General features: G+C 48.4%; 5 protein-coding genes and 1 non-coding gene across 6 annotated transcripts; 4 read left to right on the forward strand and 2 right to left on the reverse strand.

The window, feature by feature from the left end:
• On the forward strand, positions 1 to 2252 carry TRUGW13939_01675 (uncharacterized protein; the record flags this gene model as incomplete). Its single annotated transcript, XM_035484874.1, has 8 exons — positions 1 to 42; positions 117 to 407; positions 473 to 506; positions 559 to 718; positions 774 to 1353; positions 1402 to 1562; positions 1619 to 1752; positions 1804 to 2252. The coding sequence occupies 8 exons, from the start codon at positions 1 to 3 to the stop codon at positions 2250 to 2252; spliced, it is 1851 nt and encodes a 616-aa protein (XP_035340767.1).
• A 997-nt stretch (positions 2253 to 3249) lies between these two features.
• Positions 3250 to 5850, forward strand: TRUGW13939_01676 (uncharacterized protein; the record flags this gene model as incomplete). Its single annotated transcript, XM_035484875.1, has 1 exon — positions 3250 to 5850. One exon carries the CDS (start codon positions 3250 to 3252, stop codon positions 5848 to 5850), a length of 2601 nt encoding a protein of 866 aa, XP_035340768.1.
• A 423-nt stretch (positions 5851 to 6273) lies between these two features.
• On the reverse strand, positions 6274 to 8306 carry TRUGW13939_01677 (uncharacterized protein; the record flags this gene model as incomplete). The annotated part of the gene is made up of 6 exons (XM_035484876.1): positions 6274 to 6809; positions 6863 to 7434; positions 7496 to 7645; positions 7711 to 7830; positions 7910 to 8108; positions 8183 to 8306. 6 exons carry the CDS (start codon positions 8304 to 8306, stop codon positions 6274 to 6276), a joined length of 1701 nt encoding a protein of 566 aa, XP_035340769.1.
• Positions 8307 to 9961: 1655 nt separating this feature from the next.
• Positions 9962 to 10033, reverse strand: TRUGW13939_01678. Its single transcript has one exon. It is a non-coding gene; the product is annotated as a tRNA-Glu (tRNA).
• A 456-nt stretch (positions 10034 to 10489) lies between these two features.
• Positions 10490 to 11440, forward strand: TRUGW13939_01679 (uncharacterized protein; the record flags this gene model as incomplete). Its single annotated transcript, XM_035484877.1, has 1 exon — positions 10490 to 11440. One exon carries the CDS (start codon positions 10490 to 10492, stop codon positions 11438 to 11440), a length of 951 nt encoding a protein of 316 aa, XP_035340770.1.
• Positions 11441 to 12128: 688 nt separating this feature from the next.
• Positions 12129 to 15726, forward strand: TRUGW13939_01680 (uncharacterized protein; the record flags this gene model as incomplete). Its single annotated transcript, XM_035484878.1, has 5 exons — positions 12129 to 12299; positions 12371 to 13274; positions 14415 to 14739; positions 14797 to 15335; positions 15395 to 15726. 5 exons carry the CDS (start codon positions 12129 to 12131, stop codon positions 15724 to 15726), a joined length of 2271 nt encoding a protein of 756 aa, XP_035340771.1.
• Between the last annotated feature and the right edge of the window lie 441 nt (positions 15727 to 16167).

A 16167-nucleotide genomic window follows, 5' to 3' on the forward strand; every position in this document is an offset into this window, starting at 1 on the left:
ATGGCATCATCCCGCGCGTTTATCACGGACTCGGAGAAGCAGGTACGTGGTTGCAATTGGCAAGGAATTGAGAATGACTTTTTTTTCGAGGGGCTTATCTTTTGACAAAATTTCAGGCTATTATCGCAGATGATACGATTAGTAACATGACAGGGAAACGCCATGATCAGCCGCCGCGTCGACGCACAAGTCTTGTCAAGGCTCTTATCATTACATCACTCGCTGTTGCAGGCTTGTATATATACCTTCCTCGCCTCGGTTTTCTGTCGCCTTTGAGAACGTGTGGGTCGACGGCACACAATCTGAATAATGGAGATGACAGTCTGGGTGCCGTTGCGAGTGAGAGCTCGATATGTAGTGCTGCGGGGACGGAAATGCTGAAGCTGGGAGGAAATGCCGCGGATGCTGTGAGTGATTTTCAATTTGAAGAGCTACCTGGCGAGAAATTGCTAATTGAGCTAATTCGTTTCAGATGGTTGCGACGGTGTTTTGTGTTGGTGTCGTCGGTAGAGTGACCCCCGAACCAGACTTTATTGTCGTTCTACTAACACTGGTTAGGAATGTACCATAGCGGTATTGGAGGCGGCGGTTTCATGCTGATACGATCTCCTGACGGCACGTTTGAGAATGTCGACTTTCGTGAAACTGCGCCGGCAGCTGCACACCAAGACATGTTCGCCAGTGATGCACACTTATCGGTTGTAGGTGGACTAGCGAGGTACGTTTACGATTGCTGGCTGTGTGTAGTACTATCGGCTAATTTTTAAACCCAGCGGAGTGCCTAGTGAAGTGCGCGGCTTGCAGTATTTACACAATAAGCATGGTGTTCTTCCATGGTCGACTGTCCTGCAGCCAGCCATAAAGACTGCTCGATATGGCTTCCCCATGACAGAGGACCTGTATCACGCAACGCAGCGGACGTTGAAGAACGGCAAGGACTTTCTGGTGACAGATCCATCGTGGGCCCAGGACTTTGCGCCGCATGGAACTATACTCGGACTCGGTGATACCCTATACCGAAAGCGATATGCGGACACGCTTGAGACCATTGCCAATGAAGGACCGGAGGCGTTTTATACTGGTCGCATTGCTGAAACAATGATTGACGCCGTGCGAGCAACCAATGGAATCATGACGTTAGAAGACCTGCAAAACTACAAGGTCGCCATCAGGGATACTCCCCAGATCAACTACAGAGGCTATACCGTTACTAGCACCTCGGCTCCCTCTGCTGGAGTTATTGGATTAAGCATATTGAAAATTATAGACGGATATGAGCGGTTCTTTTCGCCAGAGTCAATCCAGCTGAGCACGCATCGGCTTGATGAAGCAATGCGCTTTGCCTACGGACAGGTACGTTTCAGGTCCTGGGCATGATGAATTATTCTGACTTGCGGATAGCGAACAAGCTTTGGAGACCCTTTGTTCGTCGAGGGAATGCACCAGCACGAACAAGATATCCTTAAAGACACAACCGTGTCCAGAATCCGCCGGCGTATTTCTGACCTTCGTACGCAGAATGTATCTGCATATGACCCGGAAGGTATTGAGAGTAGGGACACGTAAGTTTCATGCAACAGACCACCGTTTTTTTCAACATAATTGACATTTGAGGTAGGCCAGGAACGTCTCATATTTCCGCGGCGGATCGCTCCGGGCTTGCAATCACCTTGACGACAACGATCAACCTGTACTTTGGTAGTCATGTGATGGTTCCTGAGACGGGGATTATTATGAACAACGAAATGAATGGTGAGTCAAACGACCAACTGTCGTTATGGCAGTAATCTGATTATCTTACAGACTTCTCGATCCCCGGGTCATCAAACGAGTTCGGCTACGTCCCTTCACCATCCAACTACATCCAGCCAGGCAAAAGACCGCTGTCCTCCATCACTCCGATTATTGTAACCCACCCGGACGGCTCGCTATACTTTGTTACAGGCTCTGCAGGCGGCAGCCGAATTACGACAGCAACAGTCCAGAGCGTTGTCAATCTGATCGACCGAGACATGGGGCCCTATGACGCCCTTGCCGAGCCTCGTATACACGACCAACTCATCCCCAACCAAGTTCGCTTCGAGTACAGCTTCAACAACGACACTGTGCGATCCATGCAACGCCGCGGACACAACGTGACCTGGGTCGCGCCAGGACAGAGTTCGGCGCAGTGCATTCGCTTGCTGCGCAACGGCACCTTTGAGGCTGCTGGCGAGCCGCGACAGAAGAATTCTGGAGGATTCGCTGTTTGATCTTTTTTTATTTCTTCTTCTTTTAATGAGCTGTTGGTTTTACATTAGACCTTTCACGATACTGAGCGTCATGTAATGCATGTATAGAGGATCATTGATGTTAAAATGAAGACTGAACTTTGTGTGTATATACTATACGAATAGATGACCATCCAGTTTGGTACAATTACTACCTGTATGGTTTTGTAATTATTTTGATAAACTTGTAAACAAATGCGGAGCTCCTTGAAGAAACCTTGAAGATGTGTGATATATATCCAAAATGGTACTAGTAACAAAGAGAAAACATGCCTCCGTTCAAATCACAATGTAACAATGCAAAGCTATTGATAGATCGTCACATAGTTGGCTGCCTCAGGCACGTCCGCTAGCGTGGGCGGCAACAGCGGCCATGCGATTGGCAGGCGGTGAGGGTTTATGTAGCAAGCAGCCTGCGCCACCATCTGAGATCACCGCTTCTCCTCCTCTGCTGCATATTGGGCACGCATCCTGATTTATTTAGCGATGTTCGACACTCATTTTCCCTGAACTTGCCTCTGCTCTCAAAGTATATTTATCACGGAATGCGCGCCACGACTGTGCCCCCTTAAAAAAAAGCTTGACTATTCCCCTCCTCTTCCCCGCCTGCCCACGTCACTCCAGGCTCCGCTCTCGTTCGTTCCAGCACAACAACAACAACACATCATCGCCAAATAGGGCGAGAGGAACGTTTGTGGGCTTGTCTCGGCTTTTCACTCGTGCAGCCTTGGGCCGCACTATGCATCCGAATTGCAACTACCTCTGATTGACACCGCTTTGGTACACACACATACACACACACACACACGACACACTGGATTTGGCGCTGCATCTCTCGATATTCTCATAAGTGGGTACTCTTCTTGCAAAAAAGACATGGACAAAATTGAATACCAGGATCACCTCGAAACTAACCCGTAAAGTCAGAGCCGAGACCCTCCCTTCCAACGAACGACCTACCTCTGACGTGCGTCAAGTCATGTCCTCGAAACCAAAGTCGTGGAACATCTTTGGCGACCGGGATGTAGAACGCGAGCGAGAAAAACCGTCTACAAAGCCTACCAAGACCAAAGATCGTGAAAAGGAAAAGACAAAGGACAAACGAGGAGGCTCAAATCGGTCGTCCCATGGAAAGAAAGCGGATACGCCAACCAAGGATCGCGACTCGGCTGTAACCGCAACCTCCGCCACCGATTCATCCACCTCGAGCACGCACACTCGCACTCGCAGATCCTCCATGCCGGAAGCTGACAGCGAACCAAGGTCTGCAGCGACCTCGTTTCTCGAGTCTAGGGTTAGTCTTCCGTATCCGACTTTCTCGAAAACTCATAGCAAAATCGCCTTGTGGGACAAGAATCAAAGCGCGAAAAAGGCAGAGATCCCTACGCCAGACCCAACCGACGTTGCTGATGGCGAAGATCGTCGCGGTGATGGTCGCAAGTCTTCATCCCGAAATGGACACCGCCATGCCGCACCCCCAAGTCCGCCTCTCACAGCCGATCAACGGTCCTCGAGAAAGGGGAGCTCGATGGGTGGCCGAACTAAAGACAAGGATGGCAGGCCAAGGAATCGAAAGGATCCATCTCGCTCGACGTCTAGCATTGGGAATAAGGTGGATGAAGATTCCGCGCTGGGTAACAGCTCTCCTCGCTCGGGTACTCCAGTCAAAGTCCGCTTGCGAGAATCCCCAACGCCGCATCGCTCTACTAGCCACAAGACTTCGAGGTCTACGCTCCAAGGATCTGATACACTAAAGCGAAATGCCAGTCACCCTACAAAATCGCATACACGTTCAACCGTTACAAATGGCACAGAAAGCACTTCTGAATTTACCAATGACTCGGACGCGACATCCATTGCTCCAAACCAGCCCAAACCCCCATCCCGGACGCAAAATCGCTCTTCGACCCCACAATATCGCACGAGCAGAAGACGTTCGCCTTCCATCGAAATTTTCGTTGAAGAAGGGTCCGCCCTTAATGGGGAAAACTTTCAATCTTCGCCAATGCCTCCGCCTCCTCCGCCGCCGCCTCCAGAGATGCCTGTTATTCCTCCGCGGGTAGATTATCTGCTACAAAATGGTGGTTTACAATATCCGCTGCCGAAGCATCTATTAGGCGCCGGACAATCACCGAATATGCCTGAGCAACTTGTCCAGCCGCAAACGGCCATTATTGAGGTCTTTGAGCCATACAACCGGATGCTAGATGACTTTAACCATGTTATTTCAAAGAACGGATCGCTAGCAGTGGCGACGGGATACCGATCCGTTGCTCGACGTCTCTTAGACAGACTAGAAGCCGTTTTTGCACGAGACATATCCTCGGAAGCTTGCCAGTGTCTCATGTGCGAAGACGACCAGCCTGGTGAATCCTCTCCTGGTGTGAGCTGGGGTGAAGTTTTGGAGCTGGTGTCTGGACGGCGTGAACTGCCCAGTTGGCCACCATTTCACATGACTGCCTCGGTCAACTCTCAAGCGCTTCCAGGCGAAGAGCATATTCCAATGCAGAAACTCGACATTGACGTTCCCGAAGAGTATCGCGAGCACTACGTTCGACAATCTCGCAAGACCAAGCAGGCAGTTGATAAATGGCTTCTCGGTCATCCCGAGATGAACCCGCCGGAGGAAGTAGACGACGAAACGCTGACTTTTGCGATGATGACCCACTTGGACTCAGAATACCGCGAAATATTCTGTGCGCTTCTTGGTATCAGGCCGTCAACCCCGGTTCCTAGAACCTCTACACCGGCTCCGCGATCCCGTCCCGACTTTTTGGTCGCTTCATCCATCGCTATACAGCGTCTTTATCGGCTTTCAGCTCCTGCTCGCGAGTCTGAAACAGCACTTTATATGCTCAACAACCCGTACATTCACAATGTACTAGCAACATTGGCAGCAATTAGCAATGATGAGTGGGAGATTCTCGTTTCGGGACGTTTTGATGGATTTTTACGGAGCGGCGCGGAGGACAACTTCAATCCGTCAATGACAGCATCTGCTCCCCCGAGAACAGCCAGTCGATCCGGCACTCCATTCCTACCTAGTTCATCTCGAGGACCGACGCCGTTCCAAATGGACCCCACCCATCGACCAGCCAGTCAGCCTTTTGGTTCTTCAGCCTCTCTCGCCTCATACGGTGCTCCAATTGCGCTGGATGAAGAGACAGAGATTGCGGCGCTGGCTGAAATAGAGAGGGACATATATCTAAGCATGGAGTCTCTTGAGGATGCGTTTGAGGCGCTGCACTGCAAAGCCGAAGTCGTGCGACGTTCACTGCGCGAGCGGGGAGCTGGCTTGTCGGTTGCGAGCCAAGCACGCCGTGGATCCTCCGGCAACCTCGATGCCAGAATGGGCACACCAGCATCCATGTTCGGGGGACCGTGGGATAGCAACGGACTAGACGAAGACGACGGGATTGACGACGACATGTCGCTCGCTCCAGACGACTCTGCGAGCAACATCAGCTCCAACCGCCGCCGTCGACCGAAACGACGAAGCGAGCGACGCACGCCGGCTCCGGTAGAAGAGGAGGACGAGGAAGAGGATGATTATCAAGTTAGACGAGATCGACGCCGGTAGTTGATTCGTATGAGTTCTTCTTTTTTTTAACGCTGTGCATGTGCATAGCAGTGTCACAGTGTGCATGCATGCATTTATGACTTGATGATACCATTTGAATGATCATGATTGGATTGATTTGCGTTCTAAATGCGACGAAATATCAGGGCAGACTGTAGTTAACTTGATACTTGGTTGTTATGGCATTGACGTGCAAAATATAACTATTGATATATGTATCAATTGTGCATTGCTAGTAACTTCTAGAATTCTATAAGAAATGCAAGTTAATTCATTTTGACATGGTGGTTGAGGTTCTTCGCGGCTGTGACAAGATTATTTCTTGTTTAGGAAATAATTTTCAAATCTGCCGAAATATGCCTATCGTAATAAGAACCAGTGGAAATTCTCCCAACCCAAACCCTGAATATGGAACTGGTGTCTTCAAAGCATACTCTGCAACTGCTCAACCCCCTCAAATTTCCTCACAACCGGCTCAAACGTCTCCAGCGAATCCTCAAACGCCTCCCAAGCCGTCTGCGACAAAATCGGCGCATCCACATACTCCTCCGCGCCCGTGCCCTCCAGCAACTCTTCCAACCGCGGCAATACAGCATTCAGCGCTCTCGACTCCCGCTCAAACACTTCCTCACGCGTGAGATTCGCATGCTGCACGTACCAGCTCGAGTCCTGCAGGATACAGTCTGCCTCAAAAAGGGCGAGGAGGTCGGGGTCTACGTCTGCGGCGACCGCGGCTTCGTACGCCATGCGGTGTCCGATTGCTTCGATGAGGGACTGGCAGCGTGGTAGGATGGCGTTGTTGAATTCGACGCTGCGGTGGCTATCGCTACCTGTGGTGATTTGGGCGGCTGCGGTGCGGCATTCGGTGAAGAGGCCCTGTTCGTGCGTGGCGAGCAGGCTTGATGGGTTCTGGGCTGGAGGCATTTCGTATTTTCCGAGGAGGAGTTCGGAGGCGAGTCCTATCTATGTTAGAAAAATGGGTCTTGTTTATTTGAAGCTTTGGTGGGCATACTTATGCATAGTGCCGTGATATCTCCTTCGGCAATGGAATTCCCCCGAGCCTCGAGCTGGTTCTCAATGATATGGTTGTGTCTGAACAGACCCTGTGCTCCGCACCGTTCAGCAAGCTCAAAAAGTGCCGTTTGAGTAGCCGAGTTGAAAACTGCTTTGAGCGTTGTGGCAATGCCATGGCGCACCGTGGGTTTCAAGTCTGGTTGCATAAACCGTTCAACACTGTCGTCTGCATACGCCTCAAACACAGCAATTTTCGCCAGTGTATGCAGAATAGGCCGCTGCTGCGTACGAAATGCGATGATGGGTGTCGGCTTGCCATCGAACCCTTGCACTTTTCGTCCAAGGCTGTATTTGCCGGCTACATAGACTGCGCGCTTCAATGCTGGGATCATGACCAAGGACAGCGCTAAAGTGCCGACGGTCACACGCGAGATCACAGAGAAGAAATTGCTTCGCATGCTCTCTGGCTTTTTGATTGAGCCGAGGAGTGCAGAGTGTGGGAGGTGGACGTGGTTGAAGCTGGTGATTGCGTGGTCGACGGGTTTTGACCCAGCTCGCGTGGGCAGTCTCCTTTTTTTCCCTCGGTTAGGTGTGTAATTTTTTTTGGCTAGGTCGAAAGAAGTATACATACTTGGATGTGATCCCGTCAGACATGGTTTGACCATCGTTGAGCTTGACAATGAACGGCCTTGCACCATGGTCCTCGCCGCCAACAATCAATCGGGCCATGACCACCGCAATTCGGGGGAAACCATTAATTGGCGTGGTTGGGGGCATGTATCTAGAAGACAGAAATATGTCAGACAATTTCTGTCTCTCTGTCATAAAACGGAGTAAAGAACCTACTTTGCAGCGCGTGGATTTGGCGAATGAAGATCAAACCCGCCATCAGGAAGCAAAGTAGCCGTAGTCTCCATGTTCTTAGCATCAAGGCCATGGCCAATCTCGGTGAGCATGAACTGGGCCCTAAAAATCAAATTGATGTTGTTGTTAAATTTTGCTCCTAACCTGGTACACATCGTTTTTTCTTGAAGATCCAACTTACGAAACATCAAACTTCATAATCTGGTCCATCAGCTCCTGCAAATCTGGTCTACCAGCGGCATACGCCCCAATCGTCCCCGCAGCGAGGTTGTATTGAATTGTGGCCAGCACAAACGTAGAGGCTGTGGCTGTGTGAATAAGATCGAGGTGATATTTCCAAAACTTAGGTGTAAGCAGCATCACATCCTCAGGCGTCATTCCTGATGAAATTCATATGAAATCAGTAACCTTTCTTTGTGTAGATACATGCAGTGCTGTTTCTGAAAATGCTCACCGTATTCAATGGCAGCCACGCGAGCACGCTCATACGCAAGGTGTATCATGTCATCTTCAGTGAAGGTTGGGGGTGGTGTTTTGAAGAGCTCATGACGAGCTAGACGGAGAGATGGTGTCGGCATGGTGTAAAACAGAATCAAACAGAATGAGAATGAGAAATGATGAAAGAAGAAAGAAGAAAGACGAAAAATAGAAGGGAAAAGGGAAATATAAAGGTGTGTAAACAAAGAAACTGCCCAAAATCACGTGTGCAATCACCGCTCTACAAGCAAATTATTGATTATTATGGGGGAAAACATACTCTAAAGTTGAGACAGGCACGCATTTATATATTCAATTAACATTGACCAGTTTACTGTACTACGTATTAAACTCAGATTCCTGTGTATATCTCAAACTCCGATACTTTACCTCGCCACAAAAACATTGTGGCTCATCGAAGGAGTAGCGGTCAGCTGAAAGGTAGCCACGTCAGAAATTGATCGTTTCGGCTTTCTTCTGCTCATGGAGAGTTTGAAGGCTGGCTGAGGTCTTTAAATTGGTAGGTATGGGGCGCTCCTGAGTCCTGGGTACATGTAGTTCATGCAAGACAAATCAAGAGCAATCCATTTGTGGATACGGAGTAGCCGCTAGGAAGTGAGTTCCTCGCCAATAATAACTAGCGCCAGGCAAAGTCTTCTTGTTTTTGATCTATTTGATCGGCAATCTACAGATATAGTGGATACTAGACGGCTGAAGAATGTGGATAAGAGTAGTGGTGATATTTTTAGTTGTTACAGGGCCCACTAGTGGGTATATAGACTGAGCACATCGTTAAATGAGTATAATATAATGTGAACCTCTAGTTTACATATTTTATTAATAAGCCTAAAAAGACGATTACTCCATACTATACAGTGTATCAGTTCTTATAATTAACATGTTGACATCATGCCAACTTGGGGGTGGAGTGGAAATGCTCCTACTGCAGTGTGACAACCCAAAAAAGGGCCGGCATGCATGAAACTAGTTTGGATCTGAACACCGAAGAAAAAAAGAAAAAGCAGTCCGAGGCGATCGACAAGTACCTGAAAGTTAGACTACCTAGCCGATCCTTATTCTAAGTGAGGTCCTGGTTTCGTATAAAGTCTGGACGTCAACTGGTGGATTTATTGTTGTTTTGCAAAGGTGTTACATATACATATACATATATATATATAACCTAGCTGGCACCGCGTTATAAGGTGCGGATCCGTCAATGATTCTTAGAAATCTTGACAGGACGTTGCGCCCTCTATTACACGTAGTTTTACCAGCTGACAACGTTATGCACCTACTACGGCCCTACGCGCGTGTTAATACTAGTTCATCCAGCCTGCATTGAAATACCAGATCATACATATAAAAGTGGGAACCCTGCATGTGGCGACTGAACAAGTCATCAAGCGACGGAGATGGCCGGTGTCAAATACGTTGTATTAGGCGAGAGAATGTCATAGCCTTACGGATTCGCTGGATCTCACGATCGTGCTACGATCATGCAATTGTAAAAATCTTTTAGTAGATCGGTTTAACTTTCGGGATATTCTAAAATGGGAAAAGCCTTTTTTCACCCTTTCACCCTTTACAGCCGTTGTGGAATATCTATATATAGCTCTTGAAAGCCCGGCTTTTCGCGATCGAACACGAGTACTCGGTTAATAAATTGAAAAAAAAAAAAAAAAAACAATGGGAGATAGATAGGCAGTGATGCATAGAATATTTGCATCGCTATAGAAAAAAAAGAGCAAAAAGTAAACTCCGATACGGGGAATCGAACCCCGAGCTGCCGGATGAAAACCGGCTATGTTGACCGTTACACTATATCGGACTGTGTCGAGATATTATGGCAAGATATGCATTGAAATGAGGTGAGCGTGGTATTTGATCCTGGAGAACATTATCATTCTACCGCCAAGCCACAGATTTACTCTATCAAAGATGGTTTAACTAGCACTACTCTTTATTTTTCTCTTATTAGTAGTCGCTGGTTTTCCTAGTCGCGATCTCGTTGAAGGGCGGCTACATCATGTTTTGGGCAAGCGCAACGGCAATCTTGTTAAAATGACCCCGCCTAGGCTTGATGTATGAAATGCATACCAATGGTTCATTATTATTTAGAAAGAAGGATCTAATTTTAGCACACCAATTTAGCGTGAGCGCGGGTGCGGCGTGTCACCACCACTTAAAGTCGCCCTGGCCCCGAGCAACAAATTCTTGACCTTCATCATCAATATAAACTGCATCTTCAGTCCTTTCCCAAGGGGGAAAGCCCCAGCGTTGGGCTATGAATGGGTCCCAGTTGCGTCCCCAGGGCAGCGCCTTTCATCTCTTCCCTAAACTGCCAGCCGAGCTGCGGCTTGAGATCTGGCGCTTCTGCCTACCGCAACGCATCTGCGAGAAAGACCAGCCATTTTATGAGATTGTATTCAATATTATAGATTATAAAATTCCCTCGCCATGCCTCCTTTACCAGACGACTGAAGTAAATGGGCGACCACCCGTCATTACTCGAGTATGTGCTGAGTCACGCGCAGTCGCCTTGGAGACGGGGAGTTTCTTCGAGTTTTTTCACAACACTGATAAAATGGTCAAGCCCAGACCGCCAGAGGCTCAGTGGAGCAGTGACACTTCTATAAACACAGCGTGGTTTGACCATACACGAGATTCAATACATCTCAATTGGCACCCCACTTACGAGGCAGACTTTATGACCGAAGGCTCGCCACTCAAAAGTCTCGCATGGGATGCTTCGCAGGCAGTCGGGGGCGGTTCCATTTTTATGAAATATTTTCAAACTGTTCACGCACCCAAATCTGATCTGATTGATTTCCTCAAACAGCTTCCCACTTGGATGGTTGTTATGCGTGTGGTCGTTATCCACACTGATGCTAGTACTGGCGCGAGCACAGGTCTTTTCGGTCTGCTTGGTGATTCTCGCGTACAGCTTGTTGACGTGTCCGATGAAGCGAGAATTAACACTTATATGAACTTGGCCGAGAAACGCGAACCTTACGACCTGGTCACTACCCGTCAGGATTTCCGCAGATACTCCGCAAAGTCGACCCAGGAAAAACTGAGACAAGTTATTGTTGCCAAGTTTAGGTCTGAAGAATTACTCCCCCGCCTACGTCCAGTCATCATGTTCCGGCTCTGTACGGAAATGTGCAATCGTGTGGGATCTACTGCTTCGCTTCGCGGAGTACAACGAGCAAGGCGAGAGCGAGGGCGTGAATGAGCGTCTTCATCACGAAGCTTGGGATTTTCCTTATTTATGCCGATGATTCTACTATATTTATAGGTCTCATGTATAGGTCCAAGTGTTTTTATTCCCGACTTGCTCTTTGGAGAGACTCTAAGGTAAGGAGGTATCGCCCAACGGCCAACTAAAGTGGATAATAATAATAATAATAAGCACAAGCTGTAGATACTATTACATACCACTAGGAAGAAGATGATGAATCTCCCAAGGTGGTTTTCGAATATTGGACACCCAGGCCGCTGTATCGACTTCTTTCCCAATCCCGTATCGTCCTCTCGACTTCCTAGATGATGTTGAATTAGTAAAGGAATCGAAGAAAAGGCTCTATCCTAATAGAACTTGCTATACATATACAGTACAGAAAGACATTACTTGCTCTGTACTAAAGAAGTAAAAAAGATGAAAACGAAGCATATTTGTAGTAATTGAGCCACAGCGGCTGAGCGAGCGGTGTGGCGCGCGGTCTTATTCTTATCGCTGTTATCGGGCGACTCCAAAGCTCAACTCATCCATTCATCCAACAATCAGTCTGATGTGCGCCTGCTTGAGCTTTGACCGAAATATACCGCCAGCTAGCGATCCTATTGTACTGTTTATGCATTATACTTTGCACTGACGTTATCGCTATTCAACGGCTGTCGTCTGATAGGGACATATCGACAAAATGTCCAAACCACGACTCTCCTTGCAACAAAACAAGACCCAAAACAACACCGCCGCCACAAAAATAAATATGAATATAAACACCGATCAACCCCCACAGCTGGCTGTAGACTGGGAATCCGAGCGGCAACTCGTCTCCTCACTCGCAAAGCTGCAAGAACTTGAATCCAAGGTGCGTCCGCCTCTCCCTTCTACTCATCTTAACTTTCAACTTGACAAAACATCCTAACATTGATATGATAGATCCATACCCTGCGCACCCTCCTTCCAAACCGCCTCCTCGCCCCTATCAATCCCATCATCAACGACCACCAGCAGCGATCCAACGGCAGCAACAATAACAACGCCCTCCCCCGAAACCCACAAGATCTCAACGCACGCTTAACAAAGGCCGCCATCAGTGGCGTCGCTGAAGTCGCCGAGCTGCGCGCACTATGGCAGAGCCCCGAGACGTATGCGATTTGGGCGCGTTTGACGCAGAAGATGAAGGAAGGAAACGGCGCGTTTCCGCAGCCGTCAGGCATGTGGGAGCGGGATTATGCGGAGTTGTTGAAAGAATTAGAGGCAGAAGACAAAAGCTTAAGAAAGGATGGTGATGACGACGATGATAATAATAATAATAAAGGAGAGGGTTTGGAGAGAGGGCAGCAGAGTGATATTACAGGATGGAAAGCAATCGTCGAGTCGTTCCAGCAACGACAACTTCCGCATTTCCGTATCGCAACGAGCAAAACATCGTCAAGTGTGCTGCTCGTTCATCTCGGTCTTGCGGGCATTGCTTTTGAGCTTGAGCAGGCTGCCGCCACTTCCAGTTCTGATAGTTCGACAGCAGAATGGCGCGTTTCGACGCATTCGTCCTCTTCCTCGCGACCAGTCTCGCGCCTCGAAACAGCCATTGTACAGCAACTCAATGCGCGACAAAGGAAATGGGATTTGCGGTATTTACTGGTTTGTCCTCTATTCTATATTCTACGGGCGGGAAAAAAGCTAACAAGTCAGGAAATGATCCTCGCATACTCTGATATCAGACGCTCGCCGTGCAAAAAGTGTAATATGATGACCGATTCGCAGGCGCAGTTACCGATTGTGCGGCGGGCGGTGGATTCTGATGCTGTTGATAATAAAAATAATATGAACGAGGGGAAAGGTGCTGTCTGGGAAGCGTATCATATAGGCTGCGCATAGCATCGAAGATTCAAAAGGTTGTATAGTATAAATGCAGTTGTTACTTCCAAGTTACCTGTCTTTTAGAATCTACCACGCTAGTCTAATGTCCCTAAGAGCGGTTTGTTTCACATATACTACATGTATAAAATTATAATAAACTTAATACAATAGAGAGTAACCATTCTTGTGTATTTCTTTTCTTTAGTATATGTAAATACCCGCCAAGATGGAGATGGTAGATACGTGCCCGGGATACTGGAGGCACTGGAGGGCACCCGGAAGCCCCCGTACCATCAGGGTTAGGGTTATTTGACTGTGTATGAAAGCTTTCTGTTCGGAGTACTCCGTAGAATCACCTCATTTACCCCTCGTGTCAGCCTCGTCTCGTCCGACGCTAACACAATAGCCCGAGACAGTTGTCTAGGCACGCCGCATAGAGTCGCAGCAGAAACCGTGCATGATCGAGTTGGTACCAAGTCTTGACTCGATTTTCCTAATATCCTAGTTGCCAAGGGCAATCCAGTCCACTTGATAAAGTTGATCTTCTCCAACAGGGCCTCGTAGGAAGGAATAGCCAAGAGACTTGGCGTATGGCGAGGTGGGATCGACCGCTAAGCGCCGCACATCATTGCTATTTGTGGGATCTCTCAGTTGCTGCCATGTAACTCCAGAGCCAACAGCATCTCAAGAAATCACGAATTCCCAGCTATCGATTTAGCAAGATGGCATGTTATCACGAGGGATGCTACCCCAAAGACAAGCACACCATGGTGCTATCAGGCTAGTTTGGAACTTCTTTTTAAGCATGTCTTGGCCGACTGAAGCTATATCCAGTCTCTGGAGGCTCTGGTGGCGTGCTATTACGCTTAGTTACATCCGAGGCCAGAGTAGAGCCTGATGTGATTCCATCTAAAATGACAAGGTCACATCTTATGTACCTAGAATCCCAGCCACAGGGTCTACTATGTATATGTGTTGATATTTGAGCAAATCAGTCAATATCACCTCATCTGCTTCAGAGGAAGATAAATTGGCCATTGTTCCTCGCCGATTCAACTCGATTTCTTCAGACATTAACCCTCACAACAACAATTTGAAACATTTCTATACAAACATCAAGTCGAAACAATGGCTATCTTCAAGACTGCCATCTCTTTGGCCGGCCTCTCGGCCATCGCCGCCGCTCTCCCAGCTACTCCGGCCAGCCAGGGCTTCTCTCTTAACCAGGTCGCCGTCCCCAAGACCGTCGCCCGCCACCCTGCTGCTCACCTTGCCAAAGCTTACTCCAAGTATGGAGCTGCAGTTCCCAACCACGTTGCTGCCGCTGCTGCCGCCACTGGTTCGGTCGTCACTACTCCTGGCGAGGATGAGGCCCTGTACATCACCAAGATCACTGTTGGAAGTGACACTCTCAACATTGATATCGACACTGGCTCTGCCGACCTGTACGTTCTTTCCCTCATTCTTGTGACTTGATGATCAAACTGACTTTGTTTATATAGTTGGGCTTTCTCTTCCCTGACCCCCGCCTCCGAGCGCAAGGGCCACAACTACTACACCCCCGGCGACAACGCCGAGAAGGTCTCTGGAGCCTCCTGGGACATCAGCTACGGCGATGGCAGCTCTGCCAGCGGTGACGTCTACAAAGACACTGTCAAGGTCGGCGGTGTCTCCTTCGACAAGCAGGCCATCGAGGTCGCCACCAAGGCCAGCAGCTCGTTCACTGACGACACCGCGATCGATGGTCTTCTCGGCCTTGCTTTCAGCAGCATCAACACTGTTAGCCCCAGCCCTGAGAAGACTTTCTTTGACAATATCAAGGACTCCCTGAGCAAGCCCATCTTCGGTGTTTTGCTCAAGCACGGAGCGCCCGGTGTGTACGACTTTGGATTCGCCGATGACTCCAAGTACACTGGTGACATCGCCTACACTGATGTCGACGACTCTGAGGGTTTCTGGTCCTTCACTGCCGATGGATACTCCATTGGCTCGTCCAGCGAGGAGGCCGTCTTTGCCTCTGAGTCTCTCACCGGTATTGCTGGTATGTACCTTCTCTCGCACACACATTTAGATGTCATGTAAAGCTAATATAATGCCCAGACACCGGTACCACTCTGCTCCTCCTCGACGACACCGTTGTCGACGCCTACTACAAGAAGGTTGATGGTGCCAAGTACGACTCGACCCAGGGTGGTTACGTTTTCCCCAGCAGCACCACTCCCCCCGATCTGTCCTTCAAGATTGGTGACTACACCGCTACCATTCCCGGAGAGTACATTGGCTTTGCCGCTGTTGACTCCAGCAACACCTACGGTGGTCTCCAGTCCAACTCTGGCATCGGTCTGTCCATCTTCGGTGACATTTTCCTCAAGAGCCAGTACGTTGTGTTCGACTCTGAGGGTCCCCAGATTGGATTCGCTGCCCAGAAGTAAAGGCAGAATCGACGAGAAATCTAGTGGCGGCTTGTCACAGATAATATCTGATAGAATTCTATGAGCTGATGACCGAACAAGCCGGTTTTATGGGCTTGTATTTACATCATGACGTTCTTTATATAGTGTATATTTCTGATGTCAATTGAATATACATATATCAATATATATATATATATACATACAACATTGAATTTTTAATGTCAATAGACTGGTCTATAGACATTAACATTGACTTGATATTTCAAAAGAACTCTACCCGAAACTACATATTAAGACTAAGCTCATTCCCTAATGGCGAGATGGTCCTTTTTCAAGACATTAGTATAGTTTCTTGAATGATCATTCTTTAAGAATAACACATGTAATATGAATGCACTCTTACCATGTTAAAATGGACTCCGGATAAACTTATATCCGGGACATCTTCTTCACCTTTCA

This window comes from Talaromyces rugulosus, chromosome I (assembly GCF_013368755.1).
Source record: "Talaromyces rugulosus chromosome I, complete sequence".
Lineage (NCBI taxonomy): Eukaryota > Fungi > Ascomycota > Eurotiomycetes > Eurotiales > Trichocomaceae > Talaromyces > Talaromyces rugulosus.